The 24,996-nt window shown below is 43.1% G+C and overlaps 1 protein-coding gene across 2 annotated transcripts in view; it reads left to right on the top strand.

Moving 5' to 3' along the window:
* Positions 1-24,996, top strand: part of magi3b (membrane associated guanylate kinase, WW and PDZ domain containing 3b) — a 233,870-nt gene that overhangs the window by 158,944 nt on the left and 49,930 nt on the right. For both annotated transcript variants that reach the window (XM_078170440.1, XM_078170438.1), the window contains exons 2-3: positions 1,606-1,722; positions 17,552-17,671. In XM_078170440.1, coding sequence (XP_078026566.1) covers positions 1,606-1,722; positions 17,552-17,671 — 237 coding nt within the window. The remainder of the gene's footprint in view (positions 1-1,605; positions 1,723-17,551; positions 17,672-24,996) is intronic.

Genomic DNA, 24,996 nt, shown 5'->3' on the forward strand with positions numbered 1-24,996 from the left:
CCCGTAGCGTCACAGTGCATTAAACAGTGGAAGCTCAGCGTCCAAAGACTTCAGTGGGGAAGCATAGAGTGGGTTGTTCCACTGCAGCGAAACTAGACAGTCATTGGATAAATGCTCGGTTTTGTCCCGCCCATCGGACACTCAGAGTCTCTGGGGGTCTATGGGGCAGTGGGCTGGCCTCGGCTGGCCTGGACGCTGGGCTTCTGCATGATGATTGGACAATCTGTCTGAGGCTGAATCCTTTTTTGATTGACAGCGAAATGAGCAGATCAGCGATCTTGAAATATAAACCACCACCGGAGCATTTTTCAAGTTTCATTCCATTGTTCCGAGTTGATCTGGAGACTTTTCCAATCCTCTTAGTGACTTTTTCTTTGTTAAAAACGACTAGCGACAAATCTGGCATCTTTTTCTGGTGTTACTGGAGACTGTACTCGTGTTTGGAGACTCTGACTTCTGTCGCTCTGCAGTTACTGTCCCCAACGAGCAGCGGGTGCTGCTGTGAGCCGCTCCATCGTCCCAAAGCACTCACAGGCGGTCACACTAGCCTTGTGCAGCAGCCCCAGAGGGTAAAATTTACGTATAAATAAACGGACACATTTTTGATGTAGGCCGAAAATGAGCTTCCCCTACTTGAAAGACCAGCAGCCGCCACTGTTACAGTTGCCAAGTACATGAGACAAATAAATCAGGTTCTTCCTCTTAGAGCTTTTAATGGCATAAAAAAACAACCAATCAGAGCAGAGGAGTCTCTAACGCTGTCACTGTATTTACACAGCACTAAATGAGACAGATGAGGAGTCTGTAATGCAGCTGTCAATTATGTCAATCACTGCTTGTGCCTTGCAGTCAAACTGTCAAACAAGGCGGCGCTGATCAAATATAAATCAAGATTCTGTATTCCTATTTCTTGCTTCAGATGTTTTCAGACGCATATTTTTGTGTACTGTTTAGCTGTAGAATGAGAGTTTGTGACCCAGCTGCCATGCTGAAAACAGTGGCGCCATAACGAAGCACCAGCCTGAGGAAACTTTCTCATTTGAGGCGAGAAATAGGAAATACAGTAACAGAATCTTTCATATTTGATCAGCACTGCCAAGTTTGACAGTTTGAGTGCAGTTCACGAAGCAGTGATTGACATGATTGATGGCTGTGTTAGAGACTCCTGTCTCATTTAGTGCTGTGCGAATGTTGTGACAGTTAAAGAAAATATAACAGAAGTTATTTTTTGGGGAAATTTGCCAACTACAGCTTTAATGTTGCTTACACTACCTTCAATATGCCCTCATGGAGTAAATACAATGTTATTGAACTGAATATTGTTTGGAATTATGTAGAAATTAAGTTAAATCCTTCAGGAGGAAATCTATTGTGTGATATTAAGCACTCAAGATCTGTGAAAATACCGGTTAATTAAACATCTGTTCTCTAAAAGGGTAAATGTTTTGTCAAGTAGAAAAACAGTTTGATCTAGTGCTATGGTATTGATCACTTTGTGAGGGTACACGTCACTCGGATGGATTACCATTTAGACATTAACCCTTTAGAGAGAGAGCGCCGGCATGTTTTTATTGACCCTTCCCGCCTCTGCTTCTGTTTTTGCAGGTAAAGTATTGAACACAGACCTGCGCCACTACCTCAGTCTGCAGTTTCAGAAGGGCTCGCTGGACCACAAGCTCCAACAGATCATACGCGACAACCTCTACCTACGCACCATCCCCTGTGAGTACACCAGACAGGACTGCACACATAACTCTCATTCACTGCACTCAAAAGCACCTGCAAGCACAAAGCGAGTCAGGGACGTACAGTATAACCTACTTTCAGCACATATATGTTTTCTGAAGCATCTTATGGGAACAATGACGATGTTCTGTATGCACCATGCAGCTGGATATCCACTAGTAGCAGCGTTAATGCGTTTTTCTTTTTTTTTTTTTTCCTGTAACACCACACAGGACTGTATAAACACACACACGCTTCCTGCACTCACACATTTTCATCCTCTCAAAGCTCTCTGTCACACACTCAACAAAACACACACGCTTCAATGTCACCATGGCAACCCGACCAAGGACATCTCTCTAACCTCCGTGCAACTTATTTACTTCTGTGCCATATCATCACAATGATCAAAGCCATATTCTTTCCGTAAATAACCCTGCGTTTCCCCCGGCTGCTCTCCTCTCTCTCGCTGACATTCTGCTCAGCAGGGCCGTCACCAACTATTATTCTTTGCTGAAATCAGTAATTGAGTGGTAAATAAAAAGGTGGCTACTGTGGACTGCAAAGAACAGCTGTATATAATCAGGTGTATATAATTTCAGGTGTATATAATTTCAGAATAACACTTAACAGTTATACTTCCCTAATGGGTTGCAATATTTTTTTACAATATTTTTTACTTTATTAGATATTAATAGTGCAAACTGCTGCTGACATTTTGACTATATAAATGTGTAAATGTGTATTTGGGGTTTCTACTAGAACATGTTTCCATCTTTAATGGTTAATTTAACACTTTATATTCCTCAGACTGTCACTCTTCACCCTCTGTGTTTGAAGGCCCTGTTTTAGTGCTTGTCTCTTTAAGCCTCTTCCTAAAATCCCTCGACAAAGTATCAACGGGGGCATTTTAAATCTACGTTTTGAGGTGAAAATAGACGACTTGTGAGGTAACTTAGCTAGCACGCTAGCTACACAAGCTAATGCTGGCAGCCAGAAACAAACAACTATTATACATTGTCAGTTTATTGACAGATACTTTAAACAAAGAATGCGTTTCCTTGCGGTGGTCCTTATAAAAGGAGCAGTGGTTGAAATTACTACATACCATTATGACCAGGGAGTTGATACGCTAGTGCTAGCATAGCTAGCTAGTTGAAATATTGTCTACTCCCAATACTGTGAGGTGATCAGCTGAAATAGAAACTGGTACGTTTTTTGACTTACAGGGGATTGTGGGCCTCTGGTTGGCCACATAAATAAAAAGATTGACAGATACCCCGCCCCCTCGAGCTAGTGCACGCACACGTCTAAAATGGTGGCCCTCTGGCTCTGCAGGGGGATGGTATTGTGCTCCAGGGAGCGTATATGCTTTTCGTAGGTGGAATCCGGGAAAATCATGAATATTAATGAGGGGATAGCCGGAGATTATCCAGTCACATTGGTTAAGTCCCTGATCCAATCCAAAAAGGCCAAAATCCGTCACGTGACTGCATCGCTCGCTCGCGCTTCCCTGCCGGCTCGCGCTTCATCGCAGGGAATGAGACTGTGATTGTAAGGAGATTGTAATTAATATTTATTATTAAACTAATGTCAGTCAAACGAATTTCTCTGATTCGCGTATGTGACCACCCCTATAAGAGGACAGGGAGGACGAATTTCTCTGATTGGCGTGTGTGACCACCCCTGTAAGAGGACAGGGAGGAAGCCAGCCGCTCCTCACAGCTTGGCTCACTGTGTGGAAGCCAGTATGTCCCTAGGTGGAACACATTGATGTAATATTAATAAAAATTTGAGAGTGCTAATTTTTTCTACCCTTCTACCCATGATTGTGATGCAGAAGTTGGACTGTGTAGGCCGTGTTCTATATATATCCATGATGTAGGCTACTAGTTTGACTTTAGAGTCTGATCTGACATGATATTATCCAGTTTTGCAATGCTGTGTGGGCTGATCTGATCACCTACCACAATTCAAATAGCCTAGGTCTAAGCCAGGCACATCAGAATAATTATTCAATGTATAAATCATTTCTACATAATGGAATTATAGCAATGCAAGTAATTATTCAATATATAAATAAGTTCTACATAATCAAAATATAGTAATGCAAGTATTCAATGTATAAATAATTTCTACATAATTAAATTATAGTAATGCAAGTAATTATTCAATATATAAATAATTTCTACATAATGGAATTATAGTAATGGCGTAATTAAGAAGAACGATGAACTATTTACAATGTAGGCCTATTAACACAGCCTAATGATCAAACAAAAGAGCAAACAAATGAATCAACATTTCTCTTTTATAGAAATATCCAAGATTACAAAGGCAAACGAATCAACATTTCTCTCTAGCCTCACAATATCGTTACAGCTGTTTGGTGCGTGAAGGCGAAGTTGACATACATTTTCATTTCTAAGTAACAGCGGCAGACTGGCTGTAGAGAAGATATGAATGAAGGAATGATGACGTAGCTCTGGCTGGGGTGTGAGTTTGACTGACAGGCTGCCTGTCCAATCCTAGCGCTTGAGGGCGGGGCTTTTGCTAATTTTTCCCAGATTCCGCTTACGAAAAGCATATTCGCCTCCAGGGATGACGTTCTTCTGAAGGTCAACATGGAAGTTAGCGTCATCCTGTTTCCGTCAACAAAAATCTGATAGAATTTTGGATTATAAAAAAATAAATAAACTCTGTGGCAAAACCAACATTTGTGATACTTAGCTACATATTTTGTGGCAAGCAAGATAATCTTCACAAATGAACACAATTTTATGATTTTTGAAGCCTAAATGCAATTGCTACAAGTAAAAGCTAATGTTTGGTTGTACAGAAACTACACCATGGTCGCATGATGATGACATTCTCGTTCAGCGCCTTTTTTAAGACACACAAAAGCTTCAAAATTCATGAGTGGGGTATTCACTGACGTATTTCATGTTGTAGAACAAGATTTAACAGACTTTATTTCAGGCATCTAACCAAAAACCCATTGAAGAAACCCAATGACTTCGAGACGAGGGAACTGGTAGTGCTAAAATGCTAACTCATTTCCGGGTTTTTAGGGCTTTTGTAATAATTGCCAATAAAAGCTTCTACGATGTTTTCCAGCGGGGATATGATCCAAAATCAGGGAGAAATAACAACAGCAACCAAGATTACATGTTTTTTCTGATGTTAGCATGTAGTTACATGGTACAGTGTACTGTACATGCAGTTGGGTAATCAGCTATAAAAGCTTTTAAACACAATCAGACATGTTCCAGCAGAAATATGTTCTGAAGTTGAGGAGAATTTAACAACATCGGCAACCCAAAATACAAGGCTTTGTAACATTAGCATATAGCCTCATGCAGCAGTGTAGGCTACATAATGTAAACACTTGCAGTAGCATGCCAGGAGCAGATGATCATATAAAGAATTCTGTCATACGGTGACGTCAACTAGTAGTCATAGTGGAACAGAGTATTCAGAACGGTCTGAAGCTTGAAGTTTTTGCTCACAGGGATTGCTTTTACATGCATTTACATTATTATTTGAAACGCTGGCCACATTTAATATGAATATCTGACATCATAACATTATTCATGACCGTAAATAAGGAAAAGCATATTAGATCTACTTTAAAAGAGCTGTATACGACATCGTGGAGTGATGGTGTCCAGAGTAGAAAGTGAAGTGACGCTCCCTCTGTGTCATCCGAGCTTCTCTGTTCTTTGTTGTGGTAGTCAGTCGTTCTGGCCATGTGCGTTAGTGCACGTGAATCCCTGTGTGTCAAATCAAATTTTATTTTATATTAATATTGCAAAACAGCGGTTGATCTAAAAGTCTGTTAATTGCTGCATGAAATGTTATTGGAGTGGATAAGTAGTGAGCAATTTGCTTTTGCCACTCAGACAAAAACATCTCCACTTGTAAAATGTCACTTTCCAGGAGCTTTGAAAAAAATATTTACATCACAGCCTGACGTCCTTGTCTTTTCTCGAGCTTGATTGTGTTTTTAAATGAAAGCATGGAAATTACCCAAATTAGAGTGACATGGCTGTTAGCACAGTAAAGGTGCAAACTAATATCCTGATTAAGGTTTGCGTGGGTTGCAGAAATGCAGCTTAATTGCTACAGTGGTGCAGAAGCCTCCAATTTAATTTTCTTGGAAATCCTTTTTTTCCAAGTAAACAGCATCTGTGCTGCGACTGTTGCTGCTTTACACTCTGACTTTCCATTTATACACAAAGATGATTATCACCTTATAAAGGCTAGGTAATTTATATTCCATTTATTATAGGGGGCTGAACAGCTAACTGAATTTAAGCCGTCTCCTCTCTGATACATGCTGCTGATGTTTACAGAGGTAGTGCGCTGCGTCCGTAAAGCACCAGATGATGTGTGGAAGTGAAATTGCATCAACATGAGATGTGACTATGATGCAGTATCTGTAATCCTGAAACTGCGATGATGCTCGCACAGATATTTTGGCCTAAATATTTCCCACGTCCCATTGAAGACTGACTCTGCTCAGAGGAGCGCCATAATTGAGTGTAGTCAAGGTTTTAGTCACATGCAGAGCGACTGCTCCTGAGGCGATGACAGACTCTTAGGCACAGCACTGTCACAAACAAGCAGCATCTCTGCTCTCTGCTCCCCAAGGGCTGCAAGTTGCTCTCTGTCTTGTTCAGAGAGGACTTGGATGCACAAGTGTGAAATTTTTTAGGAAGTAAGCTGCTTACCTTTCATGTATATTTAATTTCTTTATTTTTTTTTCTTTAAATTTATTTTCATCTTGGACAGGGAGGAATATCTCTCTTACAGCCCCCCCAACACTTCCTCTTTTTCTTTTCCTTCATCATCCTTCACTCACTCTTACGCTTTCTTTCATATACCTGTCAGTTATACGAGCTTTGCTGATTCCTGGGCTGTTGAGTTCAGCTTGAATTGTTGTTGAATTTTTCTTTTCAAAGCTCAGTTGTGCTGTGGTCAGTCACAGTGGCTGGACAAAAGATGGTTATAACATTTTATTCAACTCTAGTAACTCTAATTTATATACCTCTCATTCAATCCTGCTCTTTACTCGACGTACACATGCCAGCTTGCAATGCTTCTGGTCACCCACATCCACATGTACACATGCATCAACCTATAATGCACTTTTTCAGGGTTTCTACTAAAAAGTGTTGACATGCTTTAATGGTCAAAAACACTATATTTTCTTCACACTGTCTGTGCTAGAACACCTGTGTTCAGCCTCTGCCTGAGAGGGCTCTGTTTCAGCACCTGTCTCTTTAAGCCCCCCTGCCAAAAAAGCCTGATCTGCTTTGATTGGTCAGTGCTTTCAGGTCTGCATCTGCACCATGATTGCAGCTGACGAATGACTGTAATAGAGACTAGCGTCACTTTCCACCATGAAAAATCCCCAGTAAACACTTCTAAACAAGACTAAACAAGTTCCAGCAGGAATGTGATCTGTAATCCGGTAAATTGACAACATCAGCAAGATTACGTTTCTGTGACGTTAGCATGTTAGTGTGCCAGGAGCAGATGACCATATAAAGAAATCTATCATGAGCTGAGGTCATCTTGTAGGCTGAGCAGAAAAAGACGTTGGAGACAGAGTATTCACAACAGTCTGAGGTTTCTGCTCACAGGGATTACTTTTACATGTGTTATTTGAAACTTTGGCCATATTTAATATGAACAGCTGATATTATACAATACCATCATACTTGTATGTGACAGAAAATAAGGAAAAGTATAATAGCTCCTCTTTAAAGGTGTATACAGCATTCAGAACATTAATATAGCAGCAAACAACTGTTTGCTAGGGCTGCCCCCGACTAAGAATTTTCCTTGTCGACCAATAGTCATCATTTAGGGCCATTAGTCGACCAGTCGCCCGCATGTTTACAGTTACTAAATTATATATTTTGGGCGGGGCAACACCATGGTTCGAGCTACATTACAGAGAAACACAAAACCGTACTAATGAACCTTCATTAATATAGGCCTGTAGTTTATCTACAAGTGCACGTCACACACTGAGCGAGCCGCCTGTTAATGACACTGTGGGCTAATGGGCATGTAGCTACTTCCATGTTTCAGATGATACGTCATGTTTGTAGTCGACCAATGAAGATGAGTTTACGTATCACCTTGGGTTCGTCCTTCACCTTCTCAAAATGATCCCACACTTTGGATTTCCTGCCTGACATGTTATTGACTAGCCTGTGGAATAACCGCAGGTACCAGCCCTGGAAATTAGGAGCTGTACACATGCCGCGTCTTTAACCGCCTGTGCTGGGTGCTACTCTTGTGCCTTTTCTGTGCCAGCTTTCAAGAGTGCGTCAGCAGGTTGCGCTTGAGGTTAGCAACCTTAACAAGCATCGTATAGCCTATTTACCTGATATCCTGAGTGCAGAGCTGATCTTCTTCCAGGCACTGTTTATAAGTGTGTAGGCCTATCGTCTGTGGGACAGATGTAAAGCTCTGGGTAGCCCTGCACTAACATGATCATTGATTGTATTAATCAGACTGAATATTTACAGAAGAAGGGAAAGGTATCTGTCGGCTGTGATTGGTTTGTAACGTGACTCCTGTCTGACTGCTGAGCGTGGCCACTTCCTGTTTCTGTCCTTTCAAATTAAACTCCCACATGGTCCAGTCATATAGGTTTTGATTTATTTTGACAAGGCGCAGCTCCTGATAGAGTTTCACATTTGCTTTTGTTTTGTTTTTTTCCTGTAACTAAGTGACCAATGAGATCTTGCCAACTAATGACCTTTCTGGACGACTAACGTCTGGTCGACTATGAGGGGGCAGCCCTACTGTTTGCTATAAAAAGATATAGTGGAGTAATGGCGTCCTGAGCAGAGAATGAAGCCATGCTCCCTCTGTGTGTGTTGTAATCTGAGCTTCTCTGTTCTTTGTTATGGTAGCTGGTTCAGCTGTGCATACATATTTGTGTATGTGAGTCCCTGTGTATCCCACTCGCTAGCTAATGTCCTGGCAGTGTAACACCCACCCTACAATTCCCCCCCTACGTTAGCACCACTAGCTCTGTTAGCGCTGTTGCCCGTGTAAGCACTGTTAGCAATGTTAGCTGCAATCCTGGCTGAATCACAGACATGCTCAGAGTGTCACATACAGCTCCTTTAACTACCGCCATGCAAACATGATCTTCTCTCTTTCTTTTTTTTTTCCATGTACAATACTGGCGGTCGTTGAGGTTTTACAGCCCGCAACCACCATTCATCATCAGCAGCCAGTGGGTTCACTGCATGAGTCTGACTCTCTAATCCCCAGCTTGAATTACTGTCTTAATGAGCAAGAGACCAGGACTCGCACAGTGACAGCACCTCCATCATTCACTCGCTCGCTTTCAGTCTCCCATCCTTCACCCTCTCTGTTTCACTTTCACTCTTTCTCTGTTTCAATTACCCCTGCCTGCCTCTTTTTTTTTTTAATTTGGTTCACTCAGTTTTTCTTCCTGTTTGCAACAGCTATTTCTTTAATAAGGGTACTGGCCCCTGTAATAAGCAGCAGACAAAACAGATAAAATGTTCACATAAATCCGCACATGTGAAAAAATAAAATCTGTGAGATAGCTTTCTAATATCAGGTGCAATAACAGCAGTAGTGTATCCCAGATTGAGCCCACATAAACATATAGCACACATATTTCCTCTGTAATATTCAGGTCATTTACAAAATGCCAAGTTTAAAATCCAAACACCAGCTCAATTTGTGAGTGCCTTGCTTAAGAATTGTACATAAAAATGTAATATCTGTACATGGATTTCCAGCTCGGTTTTGTATTATACTTGTGCAGACAGCTGGCCAAACTGACATTAACCACAGTGGACCACAGTGCAGTGCAGCTACAAGACAAGGTGTTTGAGTAATGGGCTTGTCTGTTGCTTTTTCTCAACTCCCAAAACTCACTCTGTATCTCCCTGCCTGCTGCAGTTATTTTGCTCTCTCGCCCTTTAAACGTGCCAAACATGCCTGACTCCTCATCTTATTGGCACTGAAACTTGAGAAATCATTTTCTCATTGCAGGAAATCAATACTTGGGGTCGAAGTATACAAGGCAGGTTGAGGGAGTAGTGGTTTTCCACATTATTACAATCCAAAACTGTTTTCTCAATGTGTTGGACATCATAAATCGATGATAAAATAAGCATATCTGAGGGTGGATTTATATCCAAAATGTGTGCGACAGTCAGGCAGACAGCAAGAGAATTAGCAGAGGCGGTTTATGTCACTGTGCCAATGGTCCACTTCACTTAACTAGCAGCCACACTGCTGTACTTTCATACAACTGCAGCCGATCGGTGCTGTCTTGTTTGTGTGTCTGACCGACGCCACAGGGTCACTTCTGCTGAGTCGCTGCACTGTGGTGCCACAATGAAAGTATTAGCTTCCACTTTTAGGCCAGTTATGAAACAGGAATGTTCAAATTAAAGTCATAGAGAGAAGGAAGAAAGACAGGCAGGGAGTGTGGTCTGTAATGGAGGGATAGGAGAGAAAAGCGAGGAGCAGAGAGACAAAGAGAGCAGGCTCTTTACTGTCTGTGTGTGGCAAATCCCTGACTCTCCTTCACTGGGTCTTGGGACGGGCTTCATGTCATTTGGACTGTTACGAAAACGCTGGAGGAGGCTCTCAGGAGCTCTGGGGAGGACAAAAGGAGGAGGATTTTTTTAAGAGGACGGAGAGCTCGGGGTCACGTGAAGTCCCTCGACTCCCCGCTGAGATCAGAGATGGGAAGAAAGAGTTTGATCTTACAGAAACTCTTCTTCTCCCTTGTGCACACACACACACAGACACACACAGACACTGCACTGGCGTAGGTACACATGCACAGAGAGGCAGGGACGAATTGGTACACGTCACGGACACATACAGCTTTACTTTGACCTTTCTTCCTGATTCTTGAAACCATATCAGGAGAGGATTTCCTCTTGTCCTCCTCCCTCTCCTCCTCAGCTGATTAATATCACAATTTAGGGTACAATAATGTATATCATGTTAACTATTAATATCTTTACTATTTTACAACATGACAACAGCAAAGTCAGGCATGTGACAGAGCTTGCCTCAGTGTCATAAAAGTGAACACTTCACAAAAGGACCAAAAGACTTTGTAATGATCCTCTTTCCTCTCCCGTTCCCTCTTTCTTTCTCGCCATTTCGACAGCAAAGCCCTAAGCCATCTTTTTTTGAAGTGCCGACATAAAACTATGCACGAAATCACCATGTTAAATTTATGGCCTGCCATTTCTGACTGACTACCTCTGATGTTCCCATCGTGACATCCTCTCAGTCCAGACAGATGGAAAAATAGGTCTCAGCAGTGCACAGGCGTGAGACCTTGCAAGACTAATGTGACAATTTGTTTCAGTCCAGGATGGGCAGACACACAGACACATGTAAACACATGGCTTTCACCACTTTGCATGGCCATGAAATTAAAGGAATAGTTTGACATTTTGGAAGATAGGCTTATTGACCTTCTTGTAATTAGATAAGAGGATTGGTATCACTCTAATGTCTGATTGGTAAATACAAAGCTACAACCAGCAGCCAGTTAACTTAGCATGGCATAAAGAACGGGAAACAGGCTCAATCCAAAGGTAGCAAAATCCACATAGTACCTCTAAAGCTCATTTATTACCACAGTATATCTATTTTTTTTCAATCTCTACAAACCTGAAATGTAAAAATGACAAGTTTTGTTTTATACAGTGGGTTACGTGCAAAGGGAAACCTGTGGGGCTGAAAAAATGAAGCCAACGAATCACCAAAAACAAGTTCCTCTTATGGCCACTTGAGGCTGGCTGCAAAAGCGAGTCAACCCTGTAGACATCCATGTTAAAATGCCCAACTTTACAGCAGCAATAAACATGTTTACAGCCCGGTACAAACAAATAAGGTATAGGTATAAATGGCTCATTCTAAGGTAACAAATACAGAATGATTCTTATTTTCAGGTAATTGTATAACGAAGAAAACATACTTATCATATTATTTTCCTTTTCGGTCATTAGATCCCTCTAAATCCTATACAAAGAACCTTTAAGGTTATGCATAATTAAGGAGGGGTCATTTTGAGTGATGGTCTCTGAGTCAGATCCACTCCTTGCTCCTCCACAACTCCACCCTCTCATCCAAACATGGTCACTTTTGGCTCCAAAAATCCAAGATGGTGACCGCCAAAATGCCACACTCGAGGCTTCAAAACAATGGGTGACTTCATGGTAGCTATGCCCACTATTTTTATACATATTTTTGTGCCAGATTAATCTCTATAAACCTCTATCTGCATATGCGTACACAATCTGTAGGCAACCAGACAAGATTTTGGAACCTTCTATTTGTAGTCCATTTTTTGGTGCATGCAGGTAAGCAGTGCTTCTGGAGAGACAGAATGCATTGGCTGAAATGCAATCTCGGAATCCATCAGCTATTGTCTGATGATGTTTTAGCTTTTTGTTAGTTCTTCTGACCACTCAAAGCACTTTTACACTATGTCACATTGACCCATTCACACACCTGTGGCTGAGGCTACCATACATGGTGCCACCGCTACTCAGTAAGCATTCATATGCACTCACACACCAATGGAACAGCCATTGGGAGCTATATGGGGTTCAGTATCTTGCCCAAGGATACTTCGACATGCGGACTGGAGGAGTTGGGGATTGACCCACCGATTTTCCGTTTAGTGGATGACCTGCTTTACCTCTGAGCCCCCCGTTTATAGAGATTAGTAAACGGTAACCGCCGCACAATGGAGAGATGTCCAGATATCTGTTATCCTGATATCCACTGGCTACATTGGGACCCCTAAATTATTGGCCATTACCCCAGAGGCTAAATCATCACCACACAGATAGTCAATGAAGATTCGTGCCGGACTATTTCTTGGTAGAGCTCATAGTGACTTGCTTGTCATCATTGTGGGGTTGCGGGGCAAACAGGGGAAACTCTGAATTGCTTGAAAGGTGCTGGTAAGCAGATTTCATCCTGTTTCCAGTCTTTATACTAAGCTGAGCACACCAGCTACTGGCTGTAGCTACATATTTATTTACTTTGACATGAGAGTAGTATTGATTCTCTGATATAACTCTTGGCAAGGAAGCCATCAAGTGTTTTTCCCATAATGTCAAAATATTCCGAACACTGTAACATGCTGTCCTTTCCTAGCACACTGCAGAATAAAAATACATCCCCTGCCGTATTAACCAATCCAGTGTATGACGTTGTATTCTGACAGGAAGTCTTTGTTTTATTTGATAAAGCCTCTCTATATTCACACCCCTCTCTTGTCTGGTTTAATTAACTGCAGTGTATTGACTACACCTTTTTTGACGTACACTGAGCATTTTGTTTGAAGGCCCAGTCTCCAGCAGTTTATTTGAAGGCCTTTCCAAATTGTAACGGCTGCATTGAAAAGGAAAAGTATGACTGGATGATACAAAGTCCAGCTATAAAGGATTTGCTGCTTTCAGAGGGATGTACCCTCAAAGCTCAGCAAGCCCTCATTATATTGTCAGTGCCTGATCTCCAATAGGGGGCTTATGGTATACTGTACATCGGTGTGACATCCGGGATGGTGACTCGGGGAGATGCTTGGCAGGTACATAACTGTGGCTCAAGTAATTGGGCTACAGGGGACATTTTTGAGTGACCAAAGCCAGCGCAGGCGGGCAAACAAGTTGGTAATGAGAAGCAGCAGAGGCTGGCATTCTCGCACACGATGCAATGTCAACTGCTTTTGCTAACACAAAGTGTGGTATCAAGGCGCGCTGTGGAGGGAAGCTTCTCTGATGTATTTTTCTTTTTCAAACTGTGCTTTTACTCCTCTGCCCGGGTGCAGAGGAGCTGTCACAGTCCAATTAGCGAGGAAATATAAGAGCGGAAAAACAAAAGGGAATGGCAACATAAAGTTACTTAATAGGCCATTGGGCCACCACAATCTGTACAGCGGCTTCACAGCTAATTGGTGCAGACTCTACAAGTGTCAAGGATTCTACTTAGGAGATGCAACAACATATTTCAGTGAGATCACATTATAAGTGTACTAGGATGTGCTATTTAAGGGTTTAATGAAACATATGTCACACTGTCATCAAACAGATTAGTAAATCCCCTTAATGTGTAATCAATGCAGAACACAGCTGCTGTCTGTTGCTGTGTTGTACGCAGGTACACTGAGGGTCAGATCACTTTAATGTGTGAACGAGTGTTTAGTCATTAAACTCTACTCCTGACACGTCTGCTTGTGACTCATCTCACTGGAAGATATTTCTGGCTTCAGTTGATCATCTTTACTGCAAGGAGTTTGCATCTCCTCCCCGTGCTGCTGCTGCAGGGCTCCTCGCTGTGTTCTGATTTCCTCTGACCCCGGAGTCAAGTTGATTTGAAATTTTAAATGGCTTGTTTTTCTGAACATAAATCAGTTTTTATTTTAGCAACAGTATACATTTTTACAGATCATGCGAGAGATCATGCTATAGGACCACAATGAAGTCCCTCCTTTACGCCGCCTTTACATCATGGTCAATCCATCCATCCATCCATTCATCCATCCATCCATCCATTTTCAACTGCTTATCTGAAGCCAGGTCACAGGGGCAGCAGGCTGAGCAACACTGGGGGATCCCAAGGTGCTCCCAGGCAAGACGAGATATGCAATCCCTCCGGCATGTTCTGGGTCTGCCCCGGGGCTTCCTACTGGTTGGACATGCCCAGAACACCTCTAACGGGAGGCGCCCAGGAGGCATCCTGATCAGATGCCCGAACCACTGCAGTTGACCCCTTTCGACTCAAAGGAGCAGCGGCTCTACTCCGAGCTCCCTCCGGATGTCTGGCCTTCTTACCCTGTTTATCACGCTGAACCCAGCCACCCTTTGGAGGAAACTCATTTCGGCTGCTTGTATCCTGGATCTCATCCTTTTGGTCATTACCTAAAGCTCATAACCATAGGTGAGGGTTGGGATTGGCAGTCTTGACTTCTGGTTCAGCTCCCTCTTCACCACAAAGGTCAGTCACAGCACCTGCATCACTGCAGACGCCGTGCCAAACCGCCAATCCATCTCATGCATTCTACCCTCACTCGTGAACAAAACCCTGAGATACTTGAACCCCCTCGCTTGGGGCAGTAACTTACTCCCAACCTGGAGGGGACAATCCAACATTTTCCAGCAGAGAAGCATGGCCTCAGACTCGGAGGCCTGAATGTCTCACGTTTGTGGACATTTTCAGCTGCTGTTCTTCTTTGAGTCAGCTGCTAGCTGCTTTTTAAACTCTATGGCTATGGGTCGCACACAAAACGTCATACCTGGTCCGTTCTGCTGGCTGTCTCTTATATTTGTTCAACAATGGCACTACCTCTGCTGCCGACTTTAAGGCGAGACAGCTCTTGCCCCCCATTTCGCAGTAGTACCTTTTCTAAAGAACAGTGAGGCGTAATAACAAGGTGTAAAATACTTGCCTTGAACAGGCAGTGTAAAAGGGGCTATCAACAGAAAAGTGACACTGATAGAAGAGTGACATGACGAAAAACATTTGAAAATTGGCATTGAAAAACACATTCATGTTTTATTTCTCAGTAAAACTTTTTTCAGTTCCAATATTTCCTTTTTCAATGCAAAAACTTACTGTCACTGTTCTAGCTCCGTAGCCTTCCTCTTCTCTTCACCCACAGTCCTCCCCATGACCCTGAAAAAGATTCACCAGGCCCAGCGAATGACTGAATCTGCTCCATAACCATGAGCGACAGTAAATTTAGGTGACAGAGATTGCCATGGAATGTAGCAGTGATGATTGGTTCATGCTGTGCGCTTTGTTCAGCCTCCCATGCAATAAATAACTGCTGTCCTGCCTCCCGTCCGGCTGAGGTTATTTCTATGGGCTTTACAAGTTTGGTGACACGCCACCTAATTAGCCTTGAGTGCAATAGTAACGCGGTCCTGCTTATTTATTCATGGAATATGGTTTACATAATCCTCATGCTAATGTAATCATTTGGTGTCCATTTGTGCCTTGTGGATATTCATCCTGGAAGAAAAAAAATACTCCCATCAGTATTGAAATAGACTGAGGCTTCACCACAGGAGCAGAATCTGCACTCAGAGTGGCCTCGTGTCATTTGCATTGACGCTACTCACTGTGGGACTGAGTGAACCTAAACCACTCTGGGAGGTTACACAACCCATTGCTTCCATCATATTTCACATCCCCAAATTTCCCAGCTGCTTTCTTCATTTCAGCTGTAGCCACTACATACATCAAGAACCTCCCAATAATAACTTGTTAGCAGAAGCTGCAGTCGCTCACAGAGGATTAAATGAATTATGCCACAGGCCCTCATCAATTATCCATCTTTCACAGGATGGCACCAAGGTCTTTTTGGGGGGTTTCATTCCAAAATGAGATATTCACCCTTTTGAGAAATGTGCTGCAGTCTTGTTCAGAGAAAGAGCACAAAAGTACTGTTACAAACTGGGTGCTCTGTATCTTGTGAATCAGGAGTATGGAATGTCAGTTTCTCAGAAATGTGCAGTGAAATAAAACCTTTTATTTATGTATTGCAGCCACACTCACTATGTGTACATGTCTTGTTGTTATGCTGGAAGACAGGAAGAAACTGTACAGCAAAAAACTAGAGCTGAATGGTTGTATTCTGCTTCAGTTGTGTGGAAACCTTGAAAATGAACTGAAAGAACTCTTACAGTCCTTTCAAAAGGCAATAAACCATGTAACGTCATTAACTAAAAGCAGATATGTCTCTTATCTTCAACATGTTGTCTTTATGCTTTTTATGCCTCTGCACCAGCAATAGACATGGCCGTAGGCATTATGTCTTTGGATTGTCTGTCCGTCCCATTCTTGTGACGCGACATCCCCAGAAAACCCTGAAGGAATTTTTTCAAGTTTAGCACAATCATCTGGTTGAATGTCTGGTTCAAGGATGAACTGATTAAAATTGGGTCACTGTGACCTCACAGAACATATTTTTGGCCATGAATTGAGCATAGCGTTAGTTCAGGCAGGACATGATGTCAAGCTCAGCTCACATCCCAGCTACATCAGCTGATCTCAAACAGCCCAATCAACTGATGGAGCAGCTGATTGATGGAAGGGAGTCAGCTGATAGATCACATGATTCCTTTCTGTGCAACCAATTGGTGAATCTCATTCAGGGCACCCTATTTAAACTGCTCTGGCCTGCCTACTGTTGCTGCTTCCTCTGCAAGCTGCTTTGCAACCCGCCTCCACCCCAGCTCCTCCTTTTCATGTTGTGTCTGACTTGTCAGTGTCATTTCCATTTGTCATTGATGCTGCTCTGTTCAGTTACGGGGGGTCTTTGCGACTGCAAAAGGCCCGAGGAAAGGCAGAGAGGCCCCAGAACAGAGCCATACCGCCAAATATAATACTGCAATGGAAATAAAGTTTTCTGTGACTGAACTCAAGAATTCATATGGTGATTATGACAAAATCTTACATACATGTCTAATAAAATAAAATGATGGAGTGATGGCATTTTACATCCAGAAGGTCAAAGGTCAACTTCACGGTGGCATCATAATGTTCTGCAGAAACACTTTTCTGGCTATTATTCGACGACGTAACTCAGGAAGAGAAGGAGCTGGGTTGGATACTGAATTTGTGACACTAATCTTGGTTGCCCACATTGAAACTGTGGTGATGTAATTTCTTAATAGCAACATCCATATTTAAAGCATTGCCAACTGTCATAGCTACGAGTCTGTATAGGCATGGATGTAAAACTGTAACTTGACTGGTTTGCGTTTTTTTCCAGGCACCACACGGCTTCCTCGTGACGGGGAGGTCCCAGGCGTGGACTACAACTTTATCAGTGTGGGAGACTTCAGGATCCTGGAGGAGAGTGGTCTTCTACTGGAGAGTGGCACCTATGATGGTAGGTATCAGCACAGTGTTATTAAGAATATGACAAACCTTCATGTATGCGTGTGGCTGCATGCATTTATGTACAAGAGTCACACTGACAGCTCTCTATAATGGAGTGAGTGTAAGCTCGATATTCACAGTCATAGTGACTTACAGCCTGCCTTAGTGAAATGTGACAAGCGGGACGGAATGTATTGATCAGTGAAACATGATTAAAGACTTGTTGGAAGTGACAGTCAGATTAGCAGCGATACTTGCAGCCCTTCAGATGAACTCCAATATTCTGTTTCTCCACACTGTGTGTAGATACAACAGGCCACTGAGGGATGAAGTAGGCAGACATTATATTAATCTAAATGGAAATACTGTAGAAATGAGGACAAGGGTGTAACTTTTTTTGTCAGCGGGGATTAAAATAAACCTGACATTTACCAAGAGTAAACGCTTTGCAGGCCAGCTTTTTAGAACCAGAAATAACCAGCAGATAATGACAGTTGTGGTATGCAGGTGTAGAGTTCTCGGTTTATTGCAGGCATTCAAGCAGTTAGTGGGCTAAACAGTGAATTAAAGGGCCATAGCCACAATTGTGATTGTATGTGCTGTGTTGCAAATGTAGTGCAAAAAGTGCTCCATCTACATACAGTACAGGCCAAAAGTTTGGACACACCTTCTCATTCAATGCGTTTTCTTTATTTTCATGACTATTTACTTTGTAGATTCTCACTGAAGGCATCAAAACTATGAATGAACACATGTGGAGTTATGTACTTAACAAAAAAAGGTGAAATAACTGAAAACATGTTTTATATTCTAGTTTCTTCAAAATAGCCACCCTTTGCTCTGATTACTGCTTTGCACACTCTTGGCATTCTCTCGATGAGCTTCAAGAGGTAGTCACCTGAAATGGTTTCCACTTCACAGGTGTGCCTTATCAGGGTAAATTAGTGGAATTTCTTGCTTTATCAATGGGGTTGGGACCATCAGTTGTGTTGTGCAGAAGTCAGGTTAATACACAGCCGACAGCCCTATTGGACAACTGTTAAAATTCATATTATGGCAAGAACCAATCAGCTAACTAAAGAAAAACGAGTGGCCATCATTACTTTAAGAAATGAAGGTCAGTCAGTCCGGAAAATTGCAAAAACTTTAAATGTGTCCCCAAGTGGAGTCGCAAAAACCATCAAGCGCTACAACGAAACTGGCACACATGAGGACCGACCCAGGAAAGGAAGACCAAGAGTCACCTCTGCTTCTGAGGATAAGTTCATCCGAGTCACCAGCCTCAGAAATGGCAAGTTAACAGCAGCTCAGATCAGAGACCAGATGAATGCCACACAGAGTTCTAGCAGCAGACCCATCTCTAGAACAACTGTTAAGAGGAGACTGCGCCAATCAGGCCTTCATGGTCAAATAGCTGCTAGGAAACCACTGCTAAGGAGAGGCAACAAGCAGAAGAGATTTGTTTGGGCCAAGAAACACAAGGAATGGACATTAGACCAGTGGAAATCTGTGCTTTGGTCTGATGAGTCCAAATTTGAGATCTTTGGTTCCAACCGCTGTGTCTTTGTGAGACGCAGAAAAGGTGAACGGATGGATTCCACATGCCTGGTTCCCACTGTGAAGCATGGAGGAGGAGGTGTGATGGTGTGGGGGTGTTTTGCTGGTGACACTGTTGGGGATTTATTCAAAATTGAAGGCACACTGAACCAGCATGGCTACCACAGCATCCTGCAGCGACATGCCATCCCATCCAGTTTGCGTTTAGTTGGACGATCATTTATTATTCAACAGGACAATGACCCCAAACAAACCTCCAGGCTGTGTAAGGGCTATTTGACCAAGAAGGAGAGTGATGGAGTGCTGCGGCAGATGACCTGGCCTCCACAGTCACCAGACCTGAACCCAATCGAGATGGTTTGGGGTGAGCTGGACCGCAGAGTGAAGGCAAAGGGGCCAACAAGTGCTAAACACCTCTGGGAACTCCTTCAAGACTGTTGGAAAACCATTTCAGGTGACTACCTCTTGAAGCTCATGGAGAGAATGCCAAGAGTGTGCAAAGCAGTAATCAGAGCAAAGGGTGGCTATTTTGAAGAAACTTGAAATTGAAATTTGAAATTTTGAAGAAAGAATATAAAACACACAGTTATTTCACCTTTTTTTGTTAAGTACATAACTCCACATGTGTTCATTCATAGTTTTGATGCCTTCAGTGAGAATCTACAATGTAAATAGTCATGAAAATAAAGAAAACGCATTGAATGAGAAGGTGTGTCCAAACTTTTGGCCTGTACTGTACATGCAAACAAAAGGAAGGAACAAGCTCCACGGGTTGCCTTTATATTAAAGGGACAGAGAGGGACATGTTTCCACTTACCTGTATTACCGTATGTTGCTACCAACAGGGAGCAGAAATCCATTCAATAATAGGCTGAGCACTTGATCTTTATTAAACCATTAGCGCTTACACACACAGATGTTACAGGTTCAGCCATCCAAAATTTGTAAATGCTTGCCCAAATGCACATTTATACTTTATTTGTCGGTGAACTTCCCTTTGTGTGTTTTTTCACGTCTGTACCAGCACGTCTTTGCCTGTTCTTGCCGAAATGAAGCAGCAATCTCTGCGGCTGAAAAATGATACCAAAAACTGCAGTTTCTTTGATGGCCACTTGAGGCTGGCTCCAAAAGCAAGTCAATCCCCATGGATACTCATGTTAAAATTCCCAATTTCACAGCAGACAGAAACATGTTTACAACCCAGTACAAAAACAGATTTGGTCTTTATAGCAAATTTCCCCATTCATGACAACTGTTACTGTTGTTACCGTTTTTGCCTCAAGCATGGGAGTTCAAGTATCTTAGGTCTCTAGGGTAGAATGGTGCCTGAGATGGATCGTGGTTTGGTGCGGCATCTGCAGTGATGCTGGCGCTGCGTCATGGTGAAGAGGGAGCTGAGCCAGAAGGCAAAGCTTTCGATTTACTGGTCCATCTACATCCCAACCCTCACCTATGGTCATGAGCTCTGGGTAGTGACCTAAAGAATGAGATTGCGGATACAAACGGCTGAAATGAGTTTCCTTTGTGGGGTGGCTGGGCTCAGCCTTAGAAATAGGGTAAAGAGCTTGGACATACGGAGGAAGCTTAGAGTAGAGCTGCTGCTCCTTTGCGTTGAGTAGGGTCAGTTGAGGTGATTCAGGCATCTGATCAGGATGCCTCCTGGACGCCTCCCGGTGGAGGTGCTTTGGGCTTGTCCAACTGGTAGGAGGCCCTGGGGCAGACCCAGAACACGCTGGAGGGATTACATATTTCATCTGGCCTGGGAACGCCTTGGGGTCCCCCAGGAGGAGCTGGAAAGAGTTGCTGGGGAGAGGGACATCTGGGGTACTCTGCTTGGCCTGCTGCTCCCACGACCCGGCCCTGGATAAGCGGATGAAAATGGATGGATGGATGACAACTGCACAAGGGATGAATTTATATGACTTACTGTATAAACATCCTTAAGGCTTAAGGCCCGAACATACTTGGGCGGAACGTACGCGGAATGGACTCCGTGGAGGTCCGCACGGACTCAAAGCAGACGTTCGCAAGCCCTGTGCGCGCAAAGCTCAGATTTTACGACCGCACAGACTCCGCTCCGCGCACCAGTGACTGCTCGGCATGTATTTTTCACATCGCGGGGATTTTTCACGGACATTTTTACAGGAAACTACAACGCGGAAGTGCGCTCGACTATGAAAGCCTGAATGACTGCGGACATTCCTCGCGGAGTCCGTTCCGCATACGTTCCGCCCGAGTATGTTCGGGCCTTTAGAGTTACACATTATTAAGGGCTCATTCCAAGATGGTGACTGCCAAAATGCCAAACTGAAGGCCTCAGAGCGGGAGTCCACAAACCAATGGGTGACATCACGGTGATTACGTCCATTATTTTTACAGTCTGTGGCCAATATACAGTCGATATTCAGTGTGAGCATGCAGGCAGCTGTAGCACCTGATTGTGACCTTAAGTAAACCATTCAAATAAGCCAGCCTCCTCCATTTCCCTCCCTCTCTCCTCTCACAGACACATCCAGGAAGCTTTGGCTCATCACAAGCATCCAAAACTTAAGTTTCACTTTTTAGAGCTATTTAAAGTACCTCCTCCTCTCCACTCTCTTCACACTTCAAAACTGCTTTTGCAAATGTTCATTGAACTGCACCTGTCTGCAGTAAACATGTCAGTGGCGGCTGATATTTTACAACAAGCAGACAAGCCCAGTCATGTTCTTTCCAGTAAGAAGTTTACACAAGGAGGAGGAGGGATATTTCAGCTTGGGGAACAGCTGAATGGCCAAGTATTTACCATTTCTAACATCTTACACTACAATGGAGCATAAGCACTTGCCCTGCATTGAAAGGTCTTGGAAAGTCAGACGGTCGCAGTGTATTTGTGTCAGGAGGGGATTGGAATGGAGGATTTCTCTCACATTGCGCAATGATTATAGCAATAACATGATAATCTTCCTCTCTCTTTAAGCTCATTCTTTCTTACCGCAAATCCAGGCTGCTGTGAAATGGGAGGGGATTTTTCTAAATGCTTGAGAGGCAACCTCTGGTCGCGTGAATGGACCTTCTCTGCACCATTTTCTCGTTCCCATTCAGCTACGTCTCGTGCTTCCTATAGGGTGGAGAATTAAAAGATAAAGTCAAATCCACATCCAGTGAGAAAGTGCCTTAAGTCTCAGAGTAGCTTCCTCTGGGTGTGCACAAGTGTGTCTGTGCCTCAGCGTATTTGTTGAAGTGTGTGTGCGTAGCGCATATTCTAACGTGTGACGGGCCTGTTGAGGCAGGCTCCTCCAACAGTCTCTGATCCCTGTGATAAGGTGTCAGTCCCCCCTCCCCAGCCCTCATCCTTGTAACACAGTGGCAGCAGTGACATAAAACACACACACACACACACACAAACGGAGGTACACACATACTGAATGAGCACACTCTTGCACATCCGTGCGCACAGAGCAAATCCGGTCCTTCCTTGTGTCGGGATAGATCATCTAAGAATTCAAAGATCAGGTTTCAGGAGCTGCCAAGTCACCCACGAGCTGTCCTTCATCTGTGAGCTGAAGCCAGGCAGGATTTACACCTTCATAAAGAGGTTGACCGTGGGTAGAGAGGGAGAAATGGAAAGCAAACTGAGGGAGAGCATATAATAGAAAGAGAGAGAGTTGGTATAGAGATGTGCTGAGCCCCTCGGCTCCCAGTGGAAAAACCCCCTTTGCAGTGGAAGCAGAGCTGCCTTGGCTGCGTGAAGATGTGTGGATTAGCTTCTCAAAAGTTGGAAGGTTTGAGAATACTATCCCTGACAGAGAAGTGAACACTGTGATAGTCGCCCCCCCCCCCCCCTCTCTTCCTCTAAAACCCAGTCAACACAAGTGCTGCATGGCTACTGTGGCAGAGTGTTGATCTCTCAGCAGCACAGTGAACTCAAAGAGGAGCTTGAAATAATTGGATCGAGGAATGGGATTTACTCCATTTGGTTGAGGTTGAAGCACAGCCTTTCTTTTTCTGTGAGAAGAGGCAAAATAAACAAGGTTGAGCGTCCTCCTCTGTAGGTCACATGGGTTGCATTCTTCCTGTGAAGAGCTCATGAAATTCAGTTTATAAGGCAACAGCTAGTGAGTTGTTCTCAAGGTACTGAGCTAATGGGATTCTTAGCTAATCATAATGTTCCCACTAATAGTCCCAAATGACTTGCCTGAATGCTCGTTACGTTAATGGTTCATGTATAACGTCTTTTCTCTACCTGGAAAAAATTTAATGGGAATCATTTAATGCATCGTACACATCATTTAAACTTAAACACCTTCTCCTCAACTCTTATCAATCATCCTGCCATCCATGACCATGCAAATCCCTTACATCAGGGGTGTCACACTCATAACCAGTGAATAACAGCACTTCCAGGTGTTTTTTAGCGTAAAGAAATACCATCCATTTAAAAAAGCAAACCATTAAAAGTACTGTTTGTAACTGCTTAAGTGTGTTAATTGTTTTTAAATGCAAATGGGTGAGCGGATTGTGAAGTAACTCAGGGTGCTTTCCCACCTGCCCTGTTTGGTTCGATTCAATCGAACTCAAGCTTGCCCCCTAAGTGCAGTTCGTTTGGGCAGGTGTGAAGACGTCTCACTTGTGTGTGCACCAAAACAACCAGACTGAGACCACATCTGGTTACAAACGAACTCTGGTGCGGTTCGTTTGTGGTGAGAACGTGTTCTGACCTCAGTCCGAACCAACTGCAGTCGCATTACACATTGTTTGGGTTAAACAACCATAAGCATGTTATAGTCCAAACATTTTGATGAAGGATGAAAGTTTTGGATTTATTTCTAGACATGACAATTTCAGATGAAAAAAAAAACTAACTCCGTGTGCAAAGGCCTTAAATGCTGCCCTCTGCATTCCTCTGAGTGATGTAATCCCTGAGCGAAGGGGAGTGAAGCAGAAGGACAGCGGGGTGCGCTAGCTAATTCTTGTCTCATCTGTGGTCTGATTAACATTAAATTTATCAAAGTCAGTGCCCCATATCATAAATTCAGTGCTGAAAAAATCCTAGAGGAATCACTAGCTATGTTTCCATCCAAAAGTGATTCGAATCATTGGGAAATGCGCATTAAAAGAAATACGAATCCTGTGTTTTTCCATTAAATGTACGGACTTTGGTGAAAAGTACGAACTCGCGCGAGTTTTCCGCAGAACCGAAAACAAAACAAGTCTCGCATTCTTCTTCTTCTACGTTTTCTGGCGGTTGGCAACCAGCTTGTAAATGCATTACCGCCTTCCCGACCCGGGGTGTGGATATCACCATGGAGAGAGGTGCGCTACGTCAGACTTAATTCGAACATAACTGTTTCCATCTCCCGTTTTGCAAATCAACAGATTAATGCAGCGTAGCTAATTTACAGCTGGGTGAAAACAAGCTAACTGTAACCTAAGCTAAGGTTAGCTAGCTAGCTGTAAAGCTATGCGGCATGCATCTGCCATTGGTTGCTATTTAACATCAGCTGATAAAGTTATTTGCAAACAGCAAGCTAGTCAGCATCATGGAGCCAATAGTCCAAATAAAATATCTAACATACAGATAGTAATGTTCTTCTTAACATCCATGTAATTTATTTTCCAGTATTCCATCAATGATGCCGGTCAATCACAGTTTGCCTCAGACAGAATCTTTAGCAGCCTGAGATGTCTTTAGAAATATAAATGCTTTTTCAACTATATGTCTCAGTTTTTCCACCGTCACTCAGCCTACTATTAGTACTGTCATTACATGTGCATTTTCCCACACATTTCCACTCC

This window comes from Epinephelus lanceolatus, chromosome 1 (genome assembly GCF_041903045.1).
Source record: "Epinephelus lanceolatus isolate andai-2023 chromosome 1, ASM4190304v1, whole genome shotgun sequence".
Lineage (NCBI taxonomy): Eukaryota > Metazoa > Chordata > Actinopteri > Perciformes > Serranidae > Epinephelus > Epinephelus lanceolatus.